The sequence below is a fragment of the Cygnus atratus genome, chromosome 12, assembly GCF_013377495.2.
Source record: "Cygnus atratus isolate AKBS03 ecotype Queensland, Australia chromosome 12, CAtr_DNAZoo_HiC_assembly, whole genome shotgun sequence".
NCBI classification, from domain to species: domain Eukaryota; kingdom Metazoa; phylum Chordata; class Aves; order Anseriformes; family Anatidae; genus Cygnus; species Cygnus atratus.
The window spans coordinates 9,963,890-9,990,255 of NC_066373.1; the positions used below are offsets into that span (position 1 = coordinate 9,963,890).

General features: G+C 43.1%; 1 protein-coding gene across 3 annotated transcripts in view; it reads left to right on the top strand.

Annotated features, from left to right (window-relative positions):
• The window catches only part of WTIP (WT1 interacting protein), a 78,836-nt gene that overhangs the window by 43,789 nt on the left and 8,681 nt on the right, over positions 1-26,366 (top strand). For all 3 annotated transcript variants that reach the window (XM_035543731.2, XM_035543732.2, XM_035543733.2), the window contains exons 3-6: positions 9,661-9,728; positions 22,475-22,537; positions 24,917-25,047; positions 26,023-26,074. In XM_035543731.2, coding sequence (XP_035399624.1) covers positions 9,661-9,728; positions 22,475-22,537; positions 24,917-25,047; positions 26,023-26,074 — 314 coding nt within the window. The remainder of the gene's footprint in view (positions 1-9,660; positions 9,729-22,474; positions 22,538-24,916; positions 25,048-26,022; positions 26,075-26,366) is intronic.

Genomic DNA, 26,366 nt, shown 5'->3' on the forward strand with positions numbered 1-26,366 from the left:
TGGGCAGAAACATATCTCCACATCCTCTCCACCCAGTCCTGGGCTTGCTGACTTTGGTGGTGATGAGTGCTGCACAGTGGTCAGAGCAAGACACGTTACCAACGTATGAGCACAAATGCAAGGCTTCTTGGCAGCAACAGGGTGCTTTCTGGATAGAAGGATGTTCTCTTCAGCATGCTAGCTGACATGAGAGAAGAAGGTAATGAAGCTTTTCATTTTGACATCATGGCAGGTTAAGGTAAACTGCAGAAGAGAGTCTAGAGTTTACCTTGAGCTACAAACACATCAAAATGATAAAGTGCCTTGTTTTCATCTGGATTTTACCACATGTGAGCTAGCACATAGCAAAGACAGGAGTTCTTTCTGGTGAAGATAGTACCTTGGGACAGGTCTGCAGCTTGTATAAATTGTGACGAACTTAGTGATGCTGTGACGGTTTACACCAGCTGCAAAGTCAGCTTAGCATAGCTGTCTGCGGCAGGCAGCGCAGAGCCTGGTTAGCAGCACAAAGAAGAATTGGTCCTTGTTTTATTCAAGGGGGTACTTCTGTGAGTGCCCAGACAAGAGCAGGGCAAGAGGAGCCAGGAGGAAAAACTGCTAACTGCCATCTGCCTCTTCAGGACAGACCAACCTGAGACAGATGGAAAAGGATGCTACTTTGCAGTCACAGCTAATTTGCACCAAGAGGTAATTTTTTAGCATACAAATAAGAGTTGGTATAGGAATTTAGGCTATGGAGGGATTTTCAGTTAAGATTTTTAAAGATGTTTTAAATACATTATTTTAAATTATCACACAAATTTTTATATTTGTCCTGGACCCATATTTTTAAAAAGTAAGTCCCCTAATCTCTTAAAGCTGTTAATTCATATCTTACTATTTCTGCCTACCTGATGATAATATTTGATTAGAATTTGTTCACAGACTCTGAATACTCTTTCCTGAAAGAATCTATGTAAAGGGAGAAAACAATACACATCCTGTACTCCACCTTCATAGGCCTCTAGCATACGATGCCACCTTTTGTTTGCAAGAGTTTAAATTTCAAATAAAATCCCAGCATTCTTTTGAAAAAAAGGAAAGGGCCTCTCCCCTGCTTAGATTGTCAAATCCCAGACTAGCCCGGAATTGAATAGGCCAAGTCAGTGACCTCAGTCAGAAAGAATGTTGGTTATTTACGTAGGGCTTCTGCTATTTTAGCAGCAAACCTTTTCTTCTGAAAGGACAATGTATACTGTTTTGTGTTTATGGCCAAGTAAAAAGCTTGTACATTTGAGATTTGCATCGTAATAGCCTCGTAACTCAATCTACAGCATCCTCAAAAATAACAGTGCAAGACTCTGTTTTGTCTTAGCCAGTGCAGGTCTTTAAAGGCTTTACAAATGTTCTCTGAAAAACTGTCCTAAAGATTCAGCTGCTTATATGTTTGCTTTAGTGTTTTCTTTTTCCCTGGAGTTTTGTTTTTGTTTTTTTTTTTTTTTTGAAAACTGAATTTACACGTGGTTTCTTTATTAGCTATCAGGCCAGCTCAAAATATTTTGATGCATCTCAAGCTAAGCTGTGCCTGCAGCTTGAAACCAGAAAAATGTGTGAATGTATGTGTGTGTGTAATTCACACACCAAGCATTTTTCCTGAAATAATGGAAGATCTTTACAAGCATTCTGGCCTGGTGGATGAGCCTGCAATTCCAAATGGTTTTTAAAGTGTGCCTTTCTCAATAGATCGTAACCATGAGGAGCTATTGTGTGAGTAAAGCACACATTTAGGATCCAATCCTGCATTCCTTAAAGTCAATGGGAGTCTGAGCGTGAAAGGAATGCAGGATTGGGTCCTGAAACGGGGGACCAAAATTGTGTGCCAGATTGCTTTGAAAAGAAGAATACAGCACATCCACAGTAGCCACTTTTTAGTGTTTCAGATTTCAAACGGCTGCAGTCTGTGAAAAGTGGCTTCTGCCAACACGCAGTATCTTCTATTCAAAGGAATTTGGCATTGATTTTTTTTTCTGTCTTAAAAACCCTGAAAGCCCTAGAAATTCACCCCTCCTTTCACAAAGCCCGACCAACTGAGCATTGTGAGGAGGGGACTGAGCGGGGGGGGGATGGAAATTTCACCCACCCCAGTTGCAGGGCGTGGAGTTGGAGCGCAGCTCTGCGCGGTGGCTCCTTCTCCAGTACAAAGAGGTTCTGCCCCGCGGCTGCACCCCACAACTGGGGCCGCGGGTCCAGCTCGGGGCTCTGCAGACCCGGCTCTTACTTGTGGAGAGGTTGTGCTCACGTTGCTCGGTGGCTTTGCGCAAGTCCCCTGTAGAAGATGAAGAAGAAAAATGTAATTAACAGTTATTCAGGAGCTAAAGCAGCCTTGGTGCTCCCCATTTTCTAGTGGGTGGAGTAGCAGAAACCCCAAGGAAAGAAAATCCCTGTGCAGATCTCCCTCATAAACCAGAGGGAGGGGTGGAGAACTGCAGGCCCAAACTCAAATGTGAGTCAAGGAGAAACTGTAACAAATAAATAAAAAGTATTGGAAGCTTTTGTTTTCTTCTGGCACATCTTTAATTCCTGGACAGATGAGTCTCCTCTACTTAGTGAAAGAAAATACTTCTCCTGGATGAAATTCAGCATCGGTTTTATCCTGTGATAACTGGTAGAGGATGTAACAGAAATGGGTTGTTGGTTTTTAATATTTTCAAGGTTTTATTCCATGTTTGTAAAACTTGGTATTTCTCTTGAAGTGTCAGCTTCTGATTTTATTTTTAGCTTCTGCTTTTCAGACATACGAGTGTTCTGGCCTCAGGGTTTACAGAGAACAGATCAGATGCTGGATATTGCGTTCGCCTTTCAACGTTTGGGTTCTCTTGGTCCTTGCTTCTCAGTCGCTAAAATGCATACCTAAATTTTTAACCTGGCATTTTTGAAATCCGAATCTGTCTGAAGCTATCAGAAGGCAAACTAAGTGGCAGTGTATTTTCAGAGAGTGCACACATGCTCTTCAGAGAGTGGCTGGCACCTTGCATGGCAAGAAAAGCTGCAGCATCTGTACCCGAAAGTTCAGTGTAATGCTAGGGACGGGGGGCCCCATTGTGGCACCCTGTGCTATCGTGATGGTGTCTGCAGCACCTAGCACAGATCTCTTGGCACCAATTGTCCTGGCGCAGGATTCGTGATAGGACCCACAGGTGATGAATTTCTTGTAGTGGCAGCTCTGGCTGCAGGACAGCAGGCAAGCAAACACAACTGCTGCTCGGCCTCAGCTACCTGTGACTAGTCTGGTTTCACTGAAATGGGGCCCTGGCGTAATATGTGGGAACTTTCCTTCTCTCTTAAGGAGCTGTGAAATATTTGAACAAATGTTGTGTATTAATCCTTCCTCTATATTTACATTTCACTTCGTCTGAATGCTTTGAGAGGCTCGCTTAGGATGCTAACATAAGACCAATAATGATGCTGATGTCCCATCAGTTGCTGCAGAGATGGCATCTGAAGCTGTTAACAAGCAATTAGGTCCATGTTTAACATCGCTAAATAAAACAGATACGCACAATCCGTTGGTCAGTCAGGCATGAAGAGCCAGGGGCTGACGTGCTCAGAAAGCTGCATGAGTTGTGGACCAGAACTTTGAGAGTGTGGAAATCCTCACCAAGGTTCCTGGGAGCAGCGCTGGGCTGTGCCTGGGTCTTGAGCATGTCCTCAGTACCGCTGCTGTGCCTGCAGCTGGTGGAGAGATGCCGCAGCAGGGCAGCGCCCGCCTGGTCTTGCACCTTGCTGCCTGCGCGGGGCCGGGGGGGGCCGTGCCCCCATGGGAGAAGCAGCGGCAGAGGCGAGGTCTGTGTGTGGTCAGACCTACCCAGGCATGTCTGCAGCAAACAGGAATAGCAGGTACTCAAATAATATTATGTGGCGATAGCTTTGGCTGTTCAGGCTTTTAATTAGCTCTGCTTTAACGAAGGAAGTTTTCTTATCTCTAGCAGCAATACAGCCGACCTCTTCGATTGCGCTCTGTACCGGGAGGTTTTAATTACATTTTCTGAGTAAAATACAGGCCTCTTGTTCCATACAGCTGTAACATGAGAAATAAAAAGGATATTATTAGTCATCTTGCGCTTTGTTCCCCCCGCCTAATGCTGAAACCTTCCAGCATGAAGTTACAAGAGGCACATGTATCTAAAATACCCCAGCGGAGCTCCTGATGGCGAGGAAGCGTGCCGGTGTGTTTTTTCAGCACGCTGGTAGTCTCAGGGACGCGCCGGGCGTTATCTGGGAGGCGAGGCTGAGACTGCTGCAGCATTCCCATTATGTCAGAGGGGAGCTGTTTGTTTTTAAGTAGCGTCAGCCACTGAGACAATGCAGACTTCTCACATGAACTTGCTTACACTACAATACTAGTAAATCATGATTATTACCCAACAGTTGCATGTTTTTAATCATCAAAGTACTTAAAATATTATAATAATGCTTGGCACTTTTCAACTTCAAAGCATGCTGCAAACAGTAATTAGCTCTAATAACCATGCTGTGACAGTGAGACGTGGCTATCTCCTGTTCTACAAAGGAGAGGGGGGGTCGGCCCCTGATTCGGTTGCATCATCCCGTGTGAGGCTGGAGATCTACCACTGAAGGCTGTGACTTGATAAACTCACCTCCCCGTAGGCAAATCCCCCACTGCTAGCAGCGGCCAGAAGGGCTTTGAAGATGCTTTCAGCGCTGCTGGGGAAGGAGCAGGACATTTTCAGCACTTGGAGCTTCTCCTTGAGACTGTAAAACCCGGTCTGATTCACATTTTGTTCCGTGAGGGCCTGGAGCAGCTTTTGAAACTGTTGGAAAAAGTTTTACCCCATCTTGGCTTCCTGGCTGGTGTGTTTTCACCACCCAGCAAAGTGTTGTGGAGACTGGAGAGAATAGTTGTGGACAGCATGTGTCAACTGTGGGTCGTTTTTCCTTTTGCAAGCCCAATCTTTCAGTTGAGTCCCTTGCTAAAGCACCAGTTCTCCTGTTCCTTCCTTTTAGATGCAGCACACAGGACATAAAAATTGTGCAGGAAGTAATTATTAGGCACACTTAAATACCAGAAACTTTCAAACTGGTTAAATGTGAAAATATATGTTAAAGATCTAGAGCTTTTTCTGATTTTATATTTTAAAAGAACATTCCAAAAAGAGTGCTTTCTTTTGTATGTTTGTTGTCCTGGTTGCAAACACCGATTGTGATCATTCCTTGGAACAGAGTAATTTCCGGCTTACTTTTTACTAAGTAGTAGAGTGTCTACCTGAAATGTCTCCTCCTTCACTGGGAAGGTCTCTGCCTGATGTGATGGACCCTTGTTATCCTGGAGCTCTCTACCTCATCAACAAGTTAGTAGGTGGGCAGGTGTTGTCACTTTGAGTGCATAAGGTTTGTTTTCTACAGTAAGCGAGGCTAAAGAGCACTCAGGGAAAGAAGGGCTTCCCTGTAACAGCTGATGTTTGATGTCTGTGCCTGGGCTGCAGGCTGGGCGGTGTTCTGCCCATGTCTTTGGACCTGTGTGGTCCCCCTGCACAGTCCTGGCCGACCCGCTGCTGCTCCGGTCGGGTCTGAAACCGAGCCTCTTCCCTGCTGCTGCCGAAAACTGGTCTGACAGGGCAGATGTGCCAAGGTGGGTATCCAGCTAAAAGAGGAAAGAAGCACAGTGCTTGTGAAACCCCATACTTGTGAACCCTCTGCTAGGCTGCTCATTAAAAGTGCTCATTATTATTATAATGAGCTATCTGCAAGTTGCTTCAAGTTTTGTTAGAAACTCTGACTTTTGTTTCACTATTATGAAAGCAAATAGTAACCCGGACTTGGCTGTGCTCAGTCATTCCAAGGAAAACCAAGCAGCAGGTTCTCTGTACCAGTGGGCAGGATGTCTTTACCTTGTCTAGCTGGCCAGGCACTTGACTCAGTTGGCTAAAGCAATGCGAGTTTTTTGAAAAAACTTGAAATCTCTGCTTGATTGACAATAATAGGCTACAGCTCCATGGAACAGGCTAGTGCTGCACAGGCCCGGAGGTACTCCAGTACCTCAAGAAGTAAAGCTGTGTTGCCTGGCTGATGGAGCTCAGGCAGCTGTCCCAGCCTACCAGGCCCTGCACCCACTGGTACACAGCTTCATGTCTGACTGTGTGCAACGCTGTCGTTCAGCAAATGCTTCTGGAGGGCAAAAGGAATGTGTGTTTTTGCCTTTATTTGTAAGACACAGTATGTAGAAGCCAAAATAGTGAAGGCCATGCTGTTTGTGTGATAACTTGCTGCTTCTTGTTTATGAGATAATTATTGCGCTATCCCTGAATGAAATTCCTCTAAGGTAACAGGCCTGTCAATCATATTAATTATTGCTAATAATAGTAATTATCATCTGAGTAAGCTACTCGCTTTCTTTATGAGTTTAGGCAAGTCAGTTCCCTAATAGGCAGCTTGTTTTTTTCAGCTGGAAAATGGTATTTTTTCTCACTTCAGAAAGGTGCTGCTCTGTGAGCATATAAAACAGACTTTTTTACCACATCAGCTGTATGGAAAGGGAGGTTGGGTGTCTGTGTTTGGCAGGTTGGAGGATTTGCTGCGCCATGTGTAATCAGTGAGCAGTGGCCCACAAGCTGTGCAGTGGCTGACAAAGGGACTTGCAGCTTTGCTGTGCTTGGGTGGGGTGAGGTTGTTTCATGTCACCCAGCAATCAGCTGCCAAACACGTTTGATAGCACAGGCATCGTTGAGAGCCAGTCCAAAACATCCTTTTTGCTGTGTTTGCATTGGGTCCTAGGCTTCCTACTCCTTCCTGGTCAGGGAAGCCTCGGACCATTGACTTCTGCCAGAGTGCTGTGCTAACAGAATAGAAGGACCTGGTCCTTCTGCAACCTGAATGCTGCCAGGGTCTGCACACTGGGACCTAAAGCAGGACACACGGGTTCTCGTTCACTTTCTGCCGTGCCTCAGGAGATGCTGATGCCTGCCCTTGCTAAGGGCATTCCTTTCCTGCAGAGATCCTTCCAGCAACAGAGTTCACAATTTGTCCCTAATTATCTCTGCTGCCTCTAACCATAATGGGTGTGTGGTGAGGGTGATGGCCAGAGCTTCACCACCTGAAGCAAATGCCCTGGCCCTGCACCTGTGCAGGCAGTGTGTGTGGGCACGGCGAGGTGCTGCCTCAGCACATCAAAGCCCAGGCTGCGGCCTGGGAGTGGCCACTTCACTTCCACCATCTGACAGCAGGCCCTGTGTCCGGGCCAGGACTGGCAGAGCCGAGATGGCCTTTAAAAAGCCATTCTGACCTCTTGCCTTTTCTTCCTTCCCTTACTTTTATGTTAGTTTATTGTTAGCGCCTTCATTTCTATTTGGGTAAAGGCATCAGGGCAGCAGTTCTAGTTTTCTTTTCTGGCAGCAGATTCCTTCCCTGGCCAGGTGTGCCCTTGCCTGGTTCCGGGCCTGCTGGGCCTCCACACCCCCACAGGGACATGACTGCCCAGCAGCTGGCATGAGCACTGCTCAGAGGCATGGTGAGAGACAACGACACCACCACACAAACCGGTGGCATTGAGGAGACCTGAGAGACTCTTGGTGGGCCTTGGGCATTTGTACTGCCCTGCTGGCGCTGGCACCTGAGGTAAAGGCTGGTGGTGGTGCTGCTGGTGCACCTGGGTTTAACTTCGAGCAGGTCCTCACAGGGTCTGACCAGCGCTTGAAGGTCACCTGAAGCATATTTATAGTTTTATACAGGGCCCTTCTCAGCACCGTGAGCTGGGAGATGTGGCAGTCAAGTGGGAAATGGCTTCTTCAGCATCTGCATAGGGAGGGTGTAAAGATACTACGTCCTTGACAACTGCAGTTAGATATTAAGAAAAGAAGCCTGTGCTTTCAGTGAGAAAGACCAAGAGCAAGCTAGGAAGGGCAGTGACAAAGCTTTCAAGGGACAGGTTTAAGAACAGCTGGATAAGCAGCAGGGGAGATCTAGAGGTGGTTGCTCCTGTGCCAGCCTAGGGAGGCCCCATGGTCCCCTGAGGGCTGTCCTGGCCCAGTGTCGTGTTTCTGTGACATATGGCATGGACCAGTTTTACCTCAGCGCCTAAGAGCAGATTGACAGTCTGAGTGCATTGCCTACGCCACTGGGCTCCTGGTCCCCACCAGAGCTACCAGGCAGCTGGAAAGACAAACAAGAGTTGACTCCACCTACCAGCAGTATGGAGACAGCAGCCTGTGAGATCGACAGCCCAAGAATGTGCACACAAAAGAAGCATTTCCCTCTGCCACGACAGTAAAACCACCAGACGACCACATGCAGCATGTGATTTCCCAAAAGCATCAGCCCAGATCCCAACTTTTTAGTGCCACACACTGTTTCCCAGGATCGGATCACAGTGGCAACGTGTAAAAGGCACTTTTAAACACTGAAAATTAATCATATTTTCCTCAACATTGTTTATGGAAACTGTGGAGAGCACTTCTGCCCCTCTGTGCTTGGCCAACTGGCTCAGCTTGCTGGCCCTGACAGTTGAACCTTCCACAAATAGGTGGTGTTTACGGTGCAGCTACGCTGTTTTGGAGAAGTCCAAGCTTGTTCTGTGAAATAAAAGCTTCAGCGGTGACCTGGGACAGGTTGTCTGTTGACCTATAAGTACAGTCTTTTGCCCTTTTCATTGCTCTGTATCCCTGGCAGTGCTGTTGGTGTGCATTGCCATCAGCAGCTGGTATGCAGCTCACAGTATGCACCATGCCATCTGCTTGCCAAGGCTGCAAATGGCTCACAAGAGCACCCAAATATTTGGGAGCGTTGGTCACTGGCACCCTGACACAGAGTAGAAATAAGGTGAGTCAGTGGTTTCCATCCTCGCTCACTGGTTTTACATTGATAAAATCTCATTGCCTTCAATGTAGCAGCTCCGGTATAAGGCAGGGATCTGATCTGTCATATCTGAAATCTGGTTGGGTTCAGTGATTTCTGGGTTCCTTTTTTAAATCCTTTTTGCTGGGACTCTCTTGAGTCTGTTGTGTATTTCTTAACTCTAAAGGGAGCCATCAGTTTATGATGATCACAAGCATTGTCAGTAGAGTTCAGCCAGCTTTAACGCAATAGCAAATGTTCAAACTCGAAAATGAACACTCTTGTTTTCAGTGTGATTTTCTGTCCTCTCCATCATATATGCCTGGTATTGCTTTAATATCACAGGAAGCTCTGGGTGTGGCTGTTGTGACAGTGATTAATGTATTAATATTTTTAAAGGTGACAGGCACATCCATATGCTGTATTCCATGTTTGTGGTCCTTTAGAGACAAGTACATCACTGATGTTGATTCCAATGGATCTATGCTAGGTGTGATTTCACTTGCTAAGAAGATTATTGCAATTTACAAATAAGTCTTTCGTCCAGAATAATCTTCATTGGTTTTAGATTTCAAAATTTCCAGGAATTGGAATGATCTGGGTTCCATCATTTTTGCTTACAAGTAATGTTTAGTTGATTAGGAATTTGTGAATGCAGGATGGAGACTGGAGCCTAATCCTCATCCATTTATTTGGATGGACGTTGCAGGGAGGAGAGAAGCCAAGGAACTGGCCATGCTAACACGTGCAGCAGGGTGTGCTTTTTATTTGGCATCCTGAACAACTGGGTTTCAGAGCAGAGTACAAAAAACTGACGGCACACTGTTTTAACAGGGAGAAGACTACGAGGAAAAGCGTTCTACAATGTCAATGGCAAGGTGTACTGTGAAGAAGACTTCCTAGTAAGTAAGACTTTTGGCATTTTTTTCATTATTTTTTTTTAGACCAAATTGTTCTTTTATGTTGGGTTGTTTGCTTTGAGACATGGTTTACTCTTCTGGGGCATCCTTCTGTCAGTGCTGGAATTAGGGTAGCATTTACCACTAACTCCATGAAGACAGAATCAGACCCATGGTTTGAAGTGGTGGCTGTGAAACCAAGTACATAAGTACATGACTGTCCATAAGCCATCACAAAGTGTAAATTATGAGAATACACAGCGGAGCTGCTCAAGCTTGGGACTTGAATTGCAGCCACAAAGGCTCTCCTGCCAAGCTCAAAGTCAAACATCTGGGGAATACCAATCACAACAAGAGGGGAGACGTTTTTGACTGGAGCACGTCATCGCTGTGTACAATGTTGCTTTGTTGCAGGCGCTGTTTTAATCACTGCTCTGCTAGGAGTGATGTGGAGCTGCATTGTGATTAGCTAAAAACTGTTAGCCACGGAGGAACAACTAATTTTCTCTCCATGCGCCCAGAGCTTTTATAAATGGTGTGCTTTAATAGAGACTGAGTCATGAAAAGAAAAATGGAGCTTGTTGCTGAGCTGTGTTGTTCCAAAAATAAAATATTTGTGCAATTACGGGTGAGGATTGTGCAGTACACAGAGAATGATTTGATAAGTGGCAGGCCATTTATAATTAAGAATAAGGGGACAGCATGGCTGGGAATTGAACTGATATATTTTAGCTTATAGGATGATGAATTGGAGAAGCAGTATGTTGAATTTACAGCACCTTTATTTATTGAAATACCATTCATTTAGAAGCATTGGTCTTCCAGAACAACTTTCCATTTCTAATGAAAATATGGCCATCCTTTTTGCAAAGGAATTACTCAAAGTATATCCCACAACAAAAATGTTACTGGCAGTTCAGAGTACGCAAATGCATTTCTCATCAATGCAATCCATAAAAATAATGGAAATTCCTAAAATATAGGCTGTATTTGCCTTCATATGTTATACCTTTACTCTCAGCCTACCACGGCTGGAGGCTGCTGAGAAGAGCAAATTGTATTTTGTGCAGAAACGTTTTGTGTTATAATCGAAATGTGTTACTGTTTTGTTTGCTTTTAGGAGAGAAAATTATTTTTTCTTCCATGCTATTTTCAGCTTTCCTTCCCCCATTTCTGCAGAAGTGTACGAAGAGGGAGAAAAAGTGGAGTGTATGATAGAGGGGCTCAAACCTTTGAGATTTTTGTTTTTTACTTTGTTGGAATGTACTTTGACCGTGACCAAAACCTTTCATCCAGGTTGAATGACGTGATTGTTGTTATTAACTTGTTATTTCAGCCTAAACATGACAAAAATCTAAAAATCTACATCTTTTTGGAGAACATTCAGCTGGGGGGGGAGGGACACAAAGGGGATGGGTGGAACTGTTTAATTCTTAGACATGCTGCAGTAGGTTTCTGAAGGGAGACGCAGTGATTTTCTCAAGAAAACTGAGGTTAAGGATCTGATAAGAATATATTTTCTGCAAGTAAAGGAACAGTTGAGACATTCCAGGCATCGATTTTTAAGCCCAAGCCTCCTATGGGTGCATCTTAGCAGGTTCCTGCTGGCACAGGGAGATGAGAGAGAAGCAGACCAAGGGAGTGCAGCAAAAGGCAGTAAAAGAAATTAAATTCTCATGTTATCCCTGCCAGTGTTAAACTCGCTGCTTCTCAAAAAGTGATTTCATTCTCTTTTAGCTTCCTTTGAGCAGACCTCATAGCAAGAATACCAAGAATTGCCTTGTTTCTCTAATAAAATCAAACAACTTTGCCTACTTTATAGTCCTGAGGACTGAAAAGCTCAAAGTGTAGCAGTCAGAGGAAAAGTCCACAGAGTAGCCTTTAAAAGGAAATAATATTAACTGCTTCTTGCCCCCAGGTTTTGTTCCTAGCCACTACAAGATTCCAGTTCTGTCTAAAAAAGAGGTGTTTTCCATCCAAAGCAGGTAGCCAAATGCTTCTTCTTGTGTAACTGAGAATTTAAATCTTCATTGTAACTCCAAATCTTACTGCAGCTTTATATACTGTGCAGTATTTTTTTTTTTTTGACAGTACACTAGTAGGATGTTAGGGAAGTCAAAGATGGGGGTAGGAGTTTGTGTAAAATTTTTTTCCTTTTGGATGTATTAGGCTAATCTTGCACTGTGGCCTCTGACCACTGCCATGCGCGCTTTGCAGGCCGAAAAGAGCACACAGAAGCAAGCAGAACTATGGGCGCTGCCATGCATTATAACAGTCTCTGGAGCCCTGGCTCCACAGGTCCCTCACAAAGAACTGTCTCCTCTTTCCTGCAAGCCTCCATCCTGTCCTATAGCAGCTGCATGTATATAGAGCCTATATGCATGCTCCTGTGTGCCCGGAGCAGGCAGCATGGGGCGGTGCTGTCCGTCCCCCTGCTACTGCTGTGTGTCTCATCGGTTTGCTCCAGGTGCTTCCTCACCAACCCCCGGCAGCACTGGGGATGTCCCGCAGGCCAGGCCGGGCACAGGGAAGAAGCAGCACCACGCTTTGGCCCTGCAGTAAGTTGGGCAGGAACAGTGACGAGGCAAGAAAGCTGAACTGGTTCTTGCTGTGAAACAGTCAATGGAGATACTTTTTTAGGGAAGAATGGATATTATTTATGGGTTTCTACTTATTGGAACTTTTAGAAAAGTTTAAATTTTTGCCATATGTATCAGTATTTTACTTCTAGAGTGCTGCTGTTCTCTGTGTCAGAACAACTCCTGTAGAAGGAGTCTCTAGAACTGCACCTTGTAGCTCACAGAAGATACCTGGTACTTTATCTCTCAGATCAGCTCTTTCTCTCTATCAAAGGTGATACATTGAATTCATTGCAGTATTATTGATGGTCCTTGAAGGCAAGACCTTCAGAAATGCTGTTATCCGATCCTTGTAAGTGTTCGGCACCTGTTGTAAGAGCAGAGGTCACCCTCCTTGGCTAAACTGTCTGTTTCAAGGTTTAGCACAGTGCTGGTGCCACCCACTCAAGGTGTGTCCCTTCCACCCTAGAAGCAGTTGCATTTCAGTGGTGAAATGGCTCGCATTTTTTAGGAGAGCTCAGTTGTCACTTAAAGCACGGTGAGCGTCGGAGAGCTTTGTCTACCAAGTTGTTTCAAAAAAAATCATCTGTGAAAGTGTGACATGAGGAGCTGCTAGTGTTAAGCATTCCAAATCTGACCCTTTCTTTGAAAAGTACTTTTAATTTCTGGAAAAGGTGTTATAGAAATGTAGATGTTATCATTCATTATGAGCAATTTCCACTGTGGAGCCATAAAGCAATCCAAAGCACAGATACACCCATCAAAACCTCTGGCAATAGCCGCAAGGTACATTCTTCTAACAAATAGTTTTCCCACATGTTTGCTCTTACTGAGGGCACAGATTATCTTTCTCTGAATCAGGCAGTTTATTTTGCTCATTCTTTCCAGGGAAGAAATGCTAGAAGTTTTTAGGCACACTGGTGGAGTTGCAGATGGAGAAGAGATGCCACATGGAATTGCTGTGGTCGGCCTTCTGAGAACGGTGCCAGCCTTCCTGTGTGCAGGGCTCTGAATCGATGCATTAGGGATGGAAAACCCCCACTAGAGCAGAGGGCGTGGCATTACTCTGCTTTCTTCACTTGTTGTCAGCCTCCTGGTTCCCCCCGATTAGCTGCAAATTCTGTCACTGCTTAAATCCAAACCATATTGGCTAAATGTGATCAATGAATCAGACTTAAAAAAAAAAATAATAATAAAAAATAAATAAATCACAGATATTCCACTTCCACCTAAGCGTGGTGTAGAGATTGCCTAACCTGTGCAATTTCCAGTAGGAGCACTTGGGTAGTGATACTGTGTTATTGGACAGTAAAAAGAGCAGTAAAAAGAAGAAAACAAAATAAAAAAACTTTTCCCTGGTTTGCTTTAGCTCCAGGGAAGATGCAGTCACTCTTCTTCATGCCACCTTAAGGTAGCAAATCCAGCAATACCCAGCTCTTTTCTCAGCCCTGTTAGGACAGTTATTTCATGAAAGGAAATAAAACAAATGACAGTTTAATCCTTCCCTGAAAGCTTTTAGGACACAGATGGCTAACTAGCCATAACAAGGACACTGTTCCTGGTGAAGTGAACAAAAAATAAATGCTTTACTGTATAATAAATAATCCCAGTCAGATGTTCTTGTTCCATTTTGTTGATAAATTGCTGCCTAATCAAGGGTGAAGGAAAAATAGCTCAATAATTTTAATTTGTCTTTCCTGTTCAATGCTCAAATATCACGTAAAGAAATTTAAAAGAAATTACTGTTTTTCTTGGCAAAAAAGACTTTAAAAATGTCACTAAAGCAGCCTGAATCTTAGATCTATTATTGCCTTTCTTTTTCTTTTTTCTTTTTTTTTTTTAACTTTTTGATAGGCTTTTCCTTTTTTTCTTGAGATAATGAACATTATTGAGTGGGGGTCCAGCAGAGGTTAAGAAATTAGAGAATTTCCCTCCAGGGAGGAGATGAGAGGGAAAATGAACCTTGCGACAGATGTTAGTTACGTTGCTTAATGCACTACTGGAAGACACTCCGATGCTATGGAAATAGCCTATTACAGACACCACAAGCTGCAGTGCATAGCATTAAGGTCATCTAAAACTTCCCCTTTCAAGATTATCTCTTTCTCTAACAACTTTGCCAAATTTAATCTTTTAGGCTGAATTTCTCCATGCCAGGATTGTGCCTCTGGCCAGCTCTGCTGTCATTTATTGTCGAAAGTTTCATCTAAACCTGTTCATCCATTTCAGTAAGACTAGGGGAAGATTTGTCACTTTGCCCATAAATCCTCAAAGCGAAAGGCTCTAAAAATGTAATTTTGCACATGCCAACCATAAAGAGAGACTTAGGATGTTGCAAGCTTCCAGGAGGCCTTGGGGTGTCAGCTTTCTGCCCTTCCTATCCCCTAGTGCGGCCAGCCCTCGCTATGGTTGTTGTGTGCCTCCTGCCCTGGCTTCCTTCCAGAAGAGGCAAGGGCTGAGGCTGTGGCAGAAGGGAGGGCAGGGCAAGCAGCCCGCGGGCAGTGGGGGAAATGGAGCGGGATGCTAATGCAGGACTAGCTGGGCAGTGGGTGTTTGGGAGCAGGATTTGCACCTTCATCTCCTGAAGCACCAAATACAATGAGACCCTGACCCTAATTTGGGCCGCTGGCATACAGGGCTGCAATGTAAATATTAATAATAACGAGACTATTCTTCTCAGTGTGTGCACATGCTGTTTTCCAAGCTTGGCAGTGTGGGAAATGGCTGCCCCACTCACTGGGGCCCTAGGAAGATAGTTTTTATTTAGAGTGGTGGAAGCTGGTGTCAGATGGAGTCAGGGGTTTGATTTTCCATCTCAGCGAGTATAAATGTTTGGAGATCCCCTTGGGAGGTGAGCACTGGGACTAGTACATTAGCCAGAGAGCCCATCACTGCTAAGTGAGACTCTCTCAGAAAAAATTGACTCCAGTTGAAAAGGTAAATGATTAAAGTTGCAGCTTATGTCCATTTCATATCTAAGGGAAATCATAAAGCAAACATAGTTCTAGATAATTGTGAGGATGTTGCATTTCAAAGACTCGCTATTAAAATGCATTCGCCAGCCAAAGAACAGACAGACACATTTGTTTATTGATGTGTTCAACAGAATAATGGAATGAAAGCTTGGACAAGGATTTGCTGCAATAGTCCTGGTAGACAGAAGTGTGTGGAAGTCTGTGAACAGTTTCAAGGCACTGACCCTCTGGGTTGGGACAGGAGGTGCCTTCAAGTTCCAGAATGCTGATAGCATTAATCAGACATGGACAGATCCACGGCACACGCAGTGAAAGGCATCATGAATGCTGGGCTTTGCTGTGCTCCCAAACACTATCCCTGAAAACAAAGGCAAACAGATTATAGCATGTTCTGTAATCCGTGCAAGAGGGAGTGAGGTTCAAGTTGTTACTTGTATGTCTTGCTTCATCCCCTCCCTGCCAAAAAAAAAAAAATGAATACTGCTTTTCCTTATTTTTTCTTGACAGTTCATAGTATACCAGTGGTCCAGGTTTTGTTTTATAAACAGATTTGACAGCAGTGATGATTAATTGGCATATTCTGAATTGAAGTGTTGCATCAAACCTACAGATGGGCTTTAAATACAAATTTCACAATATTTAGGGGATAGCCAGATACTTACTGGCTTGTGCAGTTTAGACTTAATTATCTCAGTCACCCAGAGGAGCGTGTAGAGCTGGCAGTCTGGATTCACCTCTCATTGTACCATACCGTACTGCTGTATATCCCACATCAAGAGGTTACAAGGCCACTGAAGCTGGTGGCAGAACTCCCATAGACTTCAGGAGGAGCTGGATTTTCCCGCAGGAATTCATCCCAGAGGACAAGATTTTTAAAGCTAAAGCCCATGTTAAAATGTTGGCACCAAGGCTGAGAAACATAAGGCTGAATTCTGCAAACATTGCATTGCATGGCATGGCAGACTGTAGGCTGCTAATATAAGAAAATTGGTGTTTTGAAACAGGAGACCAACTGGAGTCCGGAAAAATCTCAGGTTTGTAAAAGAGCAATACACAGGCAGTACCTAGACCCAGATGGTAATATAGATAAACATAATGTAATGAATGTCAATGTGTAGGATCTGTATTTGCTAAGAGGATGCTTGGTGTTTCCTGAATTGGGTTATGGATTGTTGAGTGGGTCACGGGAGTCACTCTCTGAGCCATGACAAAATAGACAAGGAAGACAAAGATTATTTATTTATTTATTTTCTGAGACTTACCACTACGGACTAGGTCTTGCAGCTATCCCGTACTTCACATTTGCTAGTGGCATGTTGTGAAAAGTGTGTTACGAAGTCCAGTCGATTTCATGTCAGAGAGTCACTCCCCTACTTCCTCTTGAGATGCTGATCCAAAAAGTCAGATTATCCCTTTTTTTCTTAATATTACATTGAAAAATAAATTACAGTAACTGAAGCACACTTAAAAAGGAACTAGAGCTCTTTTTAATTATGTGGAACTCCTGCCAAACACTTGTAAGCAGACAGCATTAATTTTTTTCTATGGGAGCATTAGAAAAAAAAACACGTGAGAAAGTAGTGTGTTTCCACTTCTGTAGTAAATGCTGGTATTAGTTGCTGTATGTTTTGAATTGAAATCTTTCAACAACTGTTTAGAATAAAATGCAGATTTTTTTCAGGAGGATATGTTCTAGACAGTTTCTTTCACAGTGTGCATAATAGATGGTAGCATTGACAATAAATAAGCCATAGCAAGAGTATAAGTGCTACGCAATTGAAGGCGCTGTACAATGTGAATTGAGTTCACAGATTTTGCACTGTATGATACAGTGCTGAGTTAAATTTGTTGCTTCAGGTTTCTCTCTTGTTCATTGTCACTGCAAAGCTTCCACAGGAGATTGACTAAGGAAGATCTAGCTAAGAAAATCATTATTTTACTCATAATTAATCAAAGTATCCTTGGCAAGTGCTCACCTAGGGATCTCTGTAGGCTCCCCATAAAGTAGATGGCTGTTCCCTTCTCAGAGGCGATGAAATGCCTGACTGCTAAGGCAAAGTTAGTTACCAGCTAAATTCCTGAGTTTTGGCAGTGTTTTGTGCACAGCCCAACAAACTCTGAGAGAACACAAAGTCCTTCTCTGCTCTATCCATGTCCTTCAAACTTAACTAAGTGGAAACACAGAAGCATGAAGATACGCTGCTGTGTTAGTGTTTCCTTACTGGCACCAAGACAGAACAAAGCAACAGGAAGATATAGGAAAGGGTTTCAGGCGAGATGAAGGGTAAAGTTCTGGACCATTCTGCTTTAGTTTAATCTCTGCCACCTGCTCTGAAGCTCCTGTATCTCTGAGCCTGTGAAGGCCCCATTTTGTTCAGTTTAGTTTAATCGTTGCATTTAGATGTGTGGGTAAAACAACAACAAAAACCCATCTGCATGAAACCAAATTTGATATTCTCTCCCTCTTTTAATGTGACCTTATGAATTTCTTGCATTGTTGTGTCCCATGTAGTAAGGGTCCCATGCAGAGAGCAAACAATAAAGCAGCGAGAAGACAGATGCTCTGCTAATGGGAAACCAAGGAGAAGAGAGTCTGTGAGGGATTACAGGCAGCCTGGGGTTGGAATACATTATTAGCATAGCACCCAATTCACAAATTAGTTTTCAGAATTAAATGCCTGCAGCATTTTGGCAAAAACTCCTGATCATCCTTCTCAAAAGCCCTTAAAGCATGAAAGGGTAAGAATCTCAATTCTAGGCTGAGCAGTCACATTCAGCAACTTTGCAGTGCTGTAACAGTTTTTACAGCTTCATACCATTGGCAGCAATTGCCACACCTACTGAAATGTAACCCACTTGATCTGTTTGCACAAACCTTTAGCAGGTTTTGAACATCCCCATCAAAGAAGAAACTGGGCCTGAATGAGATTCCAGGGTCTGTTTCCAGGAGGAAGGTTTTGTTTTGCTGAGTGCCTAACAGCAGGGAAGTGCATCAGCCTTTCCTTGGGCATGGTTAGGCATGTGAAGGAGGAGCAGCAACATGTCTTTTCAAAGATCTGACATTGCCTAAGGTAGAAACTTTAGGTCCTGAAGCCTTTTTCAGGCATGCTATTTTTTTTAATGTTTTTGCTTTTGAAAATTGTGACGAGAACATCGCGCTGTAAAAGACCCTTGGTAGACAACCAAGATTCAGTTGAAGGATTGATGGCAGACAGGAAAAATGTTTTCTTACAGTACTTGGTGGGATTATCCTCCATGCATAATTGTTCATTATATACTCAAAATTCATTGTTAAATTCTTTTGGACATATTGCACATTAGACAGAAGAGTTCATAGACCCCAAGAGTATCACAGAAGGACACTAACAGTCCAAGTATTTGGGACAGAAGGGGACTTGTTTTCCTCTTACACTGGAACAAAGACTCTTGGACAGAATCATTAGACGTTTTTAGCCTGTTTGGTAATCAAAGTATAGTAGATGGCAAACAAAACAGAAGTTCATCCAGCCAATTCTTCTACTTTATTTTTTACTCTTCTGTTTTGACGTAATTGACATAATTTCAAGGTTTATTTCGTTTTCTGAGTCTTATTTTATATGAATATCATTGGGGAGCTTTATTTTGAAGTCTTGATTCTTGCACACAGACTGAGATTTTATTATCCTGAAAGAGAATTCAAGGACAAGGTAAATATGGGAAAAAACAGTTGAGACCAAACTGAGGAATCAGGAAAAATAATATACCAGCTCTTCCATGGTAATGTTTTCTTTGCATTTTGATAACTAGCATCTTATTTCTAATTCACGGAAAAGACAGTAAAGGCTAATGCTTCATTTTGAGCTTTGAATTTCAGAGCTGTTGTTTTATAACAACTTCTTTCAATGTTTTTGTATATGCCTAATGAACATCTATAATGAATGTTTGGGAAAGTTCAAAAATACGCTTATTTGTCCTGGGTATGTACTGTCTGTAGCCTTTTGAACATGCCAGTCTAGTTTTGAGCTTGGTCTGTATTTATGTCATCTTACTGGTCTGCCAAAAATTCCTTTTTTTTTTTTTTTTTTTTTAAATGGCACATTTGAAAACGTTATAAAGTAAGTCTAGTTCTCCTTCCATCTGGAATGAAATTGTATGTATAAAATACCACGTGTACAGGAACCATATCTGTGATATTGCCTCTCCATTAGGATCTTGCGTATCAGCTCATATTATTTCACTGTTTCACCTCAATCTGCTTTTCATGTCTCCATATTGTGAAGAAGGGCTGGTATGCCCAAAATTTCTTTTTCCCCCTCCAGCTATGTCAGTAATGAAAGAAACTACAAGTCTGTACAGCCTAACTCCTCTTCTCATGCAGTTCAGTAGTTCACAAGTTCTGGGGGACCAGTGCTTCTTCCACCCAGCCACACTGGGAACCCATCATCAGGGAGGCTCTTGGGTGTGCTGGGATGATAATGAAGCCATTCTGCCTTGTCTACTGTCTGGAGCAAGTCACAACTTCTGTCTTGTTGCACACACAAGGCTTGTGAAGCTTAATAGTAATCGAGTGTTTCAAAGACAGAGGTTAACAATTTTAATTAGTATTTTAAGACTTTGTTTGTAAGCTTGCTTCTAAAATTGAAAACTTAGCACAACAGCTATGTGTGAATTCTCAAAGTTTCTAAAGAAGTTTTCAGGTGAGATACAAAAATGTAGAGAAAATGTTTTATTCTTTACCTTTGAACAGCACTGTCCACAGTACAACTGCCATATAGAAAAATGGTGCTGCTGGGATCCTAGACTATTTTTCATTTCCAGTCCAAGAAAATTTAAAGCACAAGCAGAGCCTAATCCGAACCCCAGCTTTCAGTGAATCAGGAGGTTTCTGGTTTGTCTGGGATCAATACTGTGATCAGAAAAGAGAACAGTGTAGTGGTGAAGGACAGTGAAAGATTTTATCACTGCTAGTAGACTTATTGCCATTTTGCAAAGTCTTAATTGGGTAATCCAGTTCTGGATGTGTTTGACAAATAACAATTCTCTTGTTAAAAACAAATCATGGTTTTAATATAATAGGGTTAGTCGTATAAAGAGTGATTTTGTGTCAGCAAAACCTTCCTTTCTGACAAACAGTGTAATTTATGACAATCTAGTTAGCAATAAATGACATTAATCTGACCACTAAGCCATTCTGTTCCTGGGGAATAACGTTCCCTCTTAATCAATAGCTGGGTAAATGCTCCTTTGCATTCCTTATCAAATGACAGCCAGATGGTACTGGTAAATTCATTCCAGCAGGATTTTAGAATTAGCTGGGATTGTATTATTGTTAATCCTCTGCTGTCTGCGCTGCCAGGACCTACCCACCTGTTTCCAGTAACCCTCGAGTTCACAACCTTAGGAAATAGTCTAGCCAGATGGTTACTCAGATACAGTGCAGCCAAGAAGCATCCCAAGTAGTGAGGCCTTTTTTCTACCTCAGTAAAAAGAAAAAAGCAAGTATTTGGATACAAAAACTACTACCTGAAATCAGGGAGGTGAACTCAGCCATTGCTCTATGTCCAGACTTGCACACCAGTTTCATTACTCAATTCAGAACGGTATCTTCCAGAAGTAGCCAGCTACGACTGCCACCCCTGGATGTGTTCCTCAACACTCTGGTCTCTTTGCTGAAGTTTCAAAGTTTCTTAAGATTGTATGAGCTGTGTTCCTTAGTGCATAGTAAATACAGAGCTGTGACAGCTACCGTAGCATCATTTACTGACTTTCAGGGCCCATCAAAGTGCCTGCAAGACCTTTTTCTTCATAATTGCTGTGTTGCATAGCAACAATAATTTTGCCTCCAACCTCTTGATGTGAAATAACATGTAATCCCCTCACACCAATAAAAAGGAAAACATATGGCAGCGCTAGGCTGTGAACCACTGGCTTTTGAAGTGAGGGGACAGTTAATCCCCACGAAATCAAGGGGGAATGTAGCAAGCCATAGGCTCTGTTAGGCTGAGCCTCTGAGGACGCATTAGGTGCTCTGAGTCAATTAACCTGGGCTCTGTCAGAAGAGTCCAGTTTGCCCTCATCCTCCCAGTCTCCATCTTTTATCTTATGTGACTACATTATATTTCAGGCGAGCTTACAAAGCTAATTGCTGAAATAAACATAGCAGAGCAACACCATACAAGTGCCTGGGCACCCTTTTACTCTGGCAGGAAGGAGTACACATGCTGCACTTCACTTCTATGGATGAGGGTAAAGTTCAGCCGCTGTAAATACCAGTTTCAAAATTACATGGCTGGAGTTCATCAAGCAAATGTCTCTTGCCTGTAGGGTAGTTGTTGGGTAGGTCAGTCACCTGGCCTGATAACCTTGACATTATTTGTTCGTGTCTAAACATAGGGTTAAAGAAACTTTGGCATCTGAAACAGGACCTGCTATAGGGGCCCAAGTACAAAGTTGAGATCAAAAATGTGCAGGGAGGGAATGTAGAGCTGTGGTCCCAAGTGGACAAAGTACTTCCCTGCAGCCATGCCCCAGGCACTGCACCCAAGAGGGCTCTGCTGCCAGGCTGCCCAGCCTGTCCTTTTCCCACTGCTTGCAGCTGGGCTTCTTATCGTCTGTCTGAGGTACCCTACCGTAGCCCGTGTTGTGCAGGGAACACAAGCTCCTACATCTGGACTTTTAGAATTGTCTCATTGATAAAAAGCTTGGTATCCACAAGGTAGCTAAATAGTCCCTGGGCCTGTCTCCATCTTTCCAGGCTGCATGTAGTACTGAGTGAAATGTAGGTCCCAAAACTGAGGTCAGTAAGCATCCGGTCACTAGTTTGAGCGGGAGTCAGGAGGTCAGTCCTGCATTGTTTACTTCTCCAATTATTTACTTTACCCCACTATCAACAACAAAAAGAGTGACTAGAAGCTATTTCTAGCATGCCAAATGAATGCAAACTTCCTGAACAGGCTTCAAAACTAAAAATCATATTTTTAAATGATCTTGTTATGTTGCAAACCTCAATATTTACAGCAGATCAGAAGGCCAAGCTGGTACTTGAGCACGCTGCAAGAGCAGAACAAAGTCTTCTGAATCAGTCTTCCAAACCTATTGTGTAGTTTGCTGTCAAACACAGCAGAAGCTGGCAAACAGCGTGGTGTTCATTTAAAAGGTATTTCTGCAGCTAGAAGAGTGGTTACTAATAATCCTGTTTTTTCTGTCATTTTAACAGTATTCAGGTTTTCAGCAAACAGCAGACAAGTGCTTTGTTTGTGGACACCTCATAATGGAGATGGTAAGAGACCTAAGCTCCTAACTGTGGGATATCTTTTTGATGTATTTTGGATAGTGCTCTGTGAGACGTTGTGCTTTTTCCCTTGTCAGACTATCGTTGTTTCCATTACTGTAAAGGTAATTTTTCAAATTTAGGCAGTATCATAAATATATTCATGCTGTATTACTCTAAAGTACAGAAAGTTGGGCTTTTCTTATACCCGAGATCATGGGATTCTGTTGTTCTGCCACATGCCACCTAAAAAAAATAATACTAAAGGGGGAAAATAGACCACAGCTTTGTATGAGAACATGGTAAAGGAAAACAGGTGTTGTGCTCTGTAAGACAGTAGAACAGTAAGAGGATGGAGTCTGGTCTAGGGAAGAGAGGAACATTATCAGTAGTCCTGAGGTTTGTTGCCAGCTCTGTGACTTGCTTTATTTACCTTCTGCCACTTGCTCCATGTCTGTTAAAATCCATTATTGCTACTGTGATGTGCAGGGAGCCAGCAGTCAGAGTTACTTTTATAATTAAAAATCAAAGAGCCATGGGTTGGGCCAGATACTGTTGGCTTCATTTCACTGGAAGAAAGTAGGATGAATTTTGTCTGTTCTTCCTAAGCAAAAATTCCCAAACAAATGAAATTGCTTGCACATTGAAGAAGCGCAGATCGTGTATGTGTCAGTGTTCTCCTCTTGCTTTAAAATGTATGTGAACATTAGTGTGCCTAATAGAAGTAGCTATTACATTGCAACACGGAGGTGCAGTAGGAGCTGGAATGGAGACTTCACTAATGAGGATTCTGGCTCATATCCTGGCACCACTGGTTGGACAAGGATATTGTTCGTTTTAGCCCAAGAGCAAATTTCTAGAGTTGTGTCTTGCGGGGAGGGGGAGGGGGATCCCAACTTGCATGCTTTGAGCTGGCCCTTAATTGCAGAACGCCAGGCAAGAGTCCATAATATTTAGTTGGTGGAGCTCAGTAGCTGAAAGTTTGGCAGGTGCTCATCTGCTTTTCTCCCATCAGCAAGTATGCTCCAACAAAAGGAAACAGCTCTGGGAGCTCCAGGAATTAAGCAGTCTTATTTGGCTAATTGCTCTGTGTTCCTCCCCAGGAGTGCACAGACACAAATATGCCTGCACAGTCGTATTACTGGTATGCAGCTGAGGAACCGTGCTGCAGCCCCACAGGCTTGGGTGCAAGCCTGAAGCTGTTCAAGGCTGAAAGTGCAGTCGAATTAGGGATTGTTCTGTGCAAAGGGTGGCTGCGCAACCACGACAGGCTAACAGTGCGTGTTTTGTAGCTGCTTGGATAGCAACACACACACAGAGACAAGTTGTGTCTGGGTAAGAACAGGCTTGCATATCAGAGTCTGATGCCAGTCATTGAACAGCGAGCTATAGAGATTTGTTAGAAGGGGGAAAACGTGAAATTAAATTGACTTCACACATTTTTCCTATGCTCCCCACCTTATTTCATGTTGATTTGAACTTTATCTGTACGAACACCTACATGGCCATGAGAGCTTGGTCAGTGGAGATTTTCCATCTCCAGCTTATTAATAGCTCCAAGCTGAGTGTTCTTGCTAGCAGAAACTTTCAGAGATTAGCTTTCAAAGGTGATTCTAATACCTGAAATGTATGCAATTGGTGCTGTAAGGTGGTGAGAGATGCCTGAAGATGATATCGTGTCTAACCCTTCCCAGAGCCCTGTTCATGGGCTTGGTGCGCCCTCCTTGGTGTCACATTATGTACAAGGACACCATGAGGAGGGGATTTTTCTGTAGCAGCGTAGAGGAGACTCTGCATAAACCTGTCCTTAAAGCCTTTAAAATGCAGCAGGGAAGGACAGCATGGCAGAAGCCAGGGCAGTTTTGATTACCCATCAACACAGATGGAATTTTAACTGAAACTGATGGGCCCCAATGACAAATAGCCAGTCGGTAACTGTGGTGGATCAGGAGCGTTAATAAAGGGCTATCTATTTGCTTGTTTTATTGTTTTACTTTGTAGATTTGAATAATGACTGGTTTGGACTCTTTCTGTCACAGCCTGTTACATTTTGTGAATTAACTCTGTATCTCACTGACTTGTATCTGCAACAGATTTTTCCAAGAAGTAGTCACTGAAACCATTTTTAACTTCTGTTGGGCAATATTGGCTCTGCAGAGCTAAAAGTGATGGGACTTAGTCTGATTTTCACAGTTCTCTGTCATTATTGGGAGCCTAATAGAAACCCACAGAAATAAGTAAGCTCATTGTTTTAAACGGCCCCTTGCTGACAGATCTCCAGAGTGGTAATTTCATTCTGAAGTGTGTTTCTCCGAGTCAGACATAGCAGTGTATGGGGGGATCTCATGTAATCATGCATCCACTTATTTTGTTGTTTTGCCTCTTAAGATCTTGCAGGCCCTTGGAAAGTCATACCATCCTGGCTGCTTCCGCTGTGTGGTATGTAACGAGTGTTTGGATGGAGTCCCCTTCACTGTAGATGTGGAAAACAATATTTACTGTGTCAAAGACTACCATACGTAAGTAAACAAATCCATTGCATGCTTGGAAAAATTATATTAGTTAAATTATTGGTATAGTTAGAAGCATTGGAATAGATAAAAAGGGTTATTTCTGTCTGCTGTGATGTCCCTCGGTGCTCTTCTCACATCTTGCATTTGTAAAGCGTTTTAAAGTTTTAAATGTCACTTTGTGGGCCCAGTGTGACATTCAGGGGCTAGATGAAGTTGAAAATCAAGTTATATCAGAGGATGTATTTCTCTAGTGGCTGCTTCTCTGCTTCTTTCAGGATTTCCAAAACTAATTAGACAAGGCTAATTGTGCAATGATGTTAGGTTTTGCTGGCTTTAATAAGACTAGATTCTGGTAGTGCGTCACTGGAGAGTGTAAGTTGCATTAACCTAGACTGGACAGTAGACGTGTAATTAGCAGCTAGTGTTAGAATGATTTTAGCCTCACCTGACAAAAAGTTTTGCGGTTAAGTGATTGCTTTTGGACTCCCTTCTGCTCTGCACTTTAAACTCAGCCCTATTGGTTTAAGTGATTGCATTGTGAGGATGGAGCAAATGTTGGCCCAGTAACTGTCCTAAAACGCAGCTGTGGATAAAACCAGTTGATGTATTTGGTTTAAGTAGGTCCTAGCCAAGATCAGCCCCTTTCCCATTTAGCATGTCAGTTGGTGACATTCCTCAGGTCATGAGGTGCTCTGCACAATTTGAATGACTTTAAGAGTAAAGGGAGCTGAGAGAGAGTGTATAGGGGAGTACGGCTGGACTGACTATGCCTAGAGGTCAGGAAGACCTAAGCAATAAAGCTGGGGTAGATCTGCCTTTGTAAACCTCCTTTTCGCTAAATATTACCAAAAAAATTTAGAGATGCTTCCAAACCTGGATTTACATTTTTCTACTGAGAAGGCTTGGTTAGAATAGCTCTCTTGGTTCTACTTTTTGGAGAAGCTTTGCATGTGATTTGAACAATTTCTTCTTGCACCCTAGGGTTTTCGCACCAAAATGCGCATCCTGTAACCAGCCGATTCTACCAGCACAGGTACGTGTTAACATGCACAGACTCTTTAGAGAAAACAGCTGTTGGCATATGAACACTTTGCAAAAACACATTAGATGCTTTTCCTCCCTCTTCCAGAGCCTGTAGTATGTCAGATACTAAATTAAATACAGTTCAGCAGTAATGTCACTCCCAAACATTCCCAGAGGTTGTAATAGTCATAGTACTTATGCAGCGTAGTACTTTGTATCTTTAGGGTGCTTTCCAGGTCTTGATTATGCTATTATGTATCTTGTTTAATTGAAAGCCCTGACCAGGGCTCCAAGAACAACCC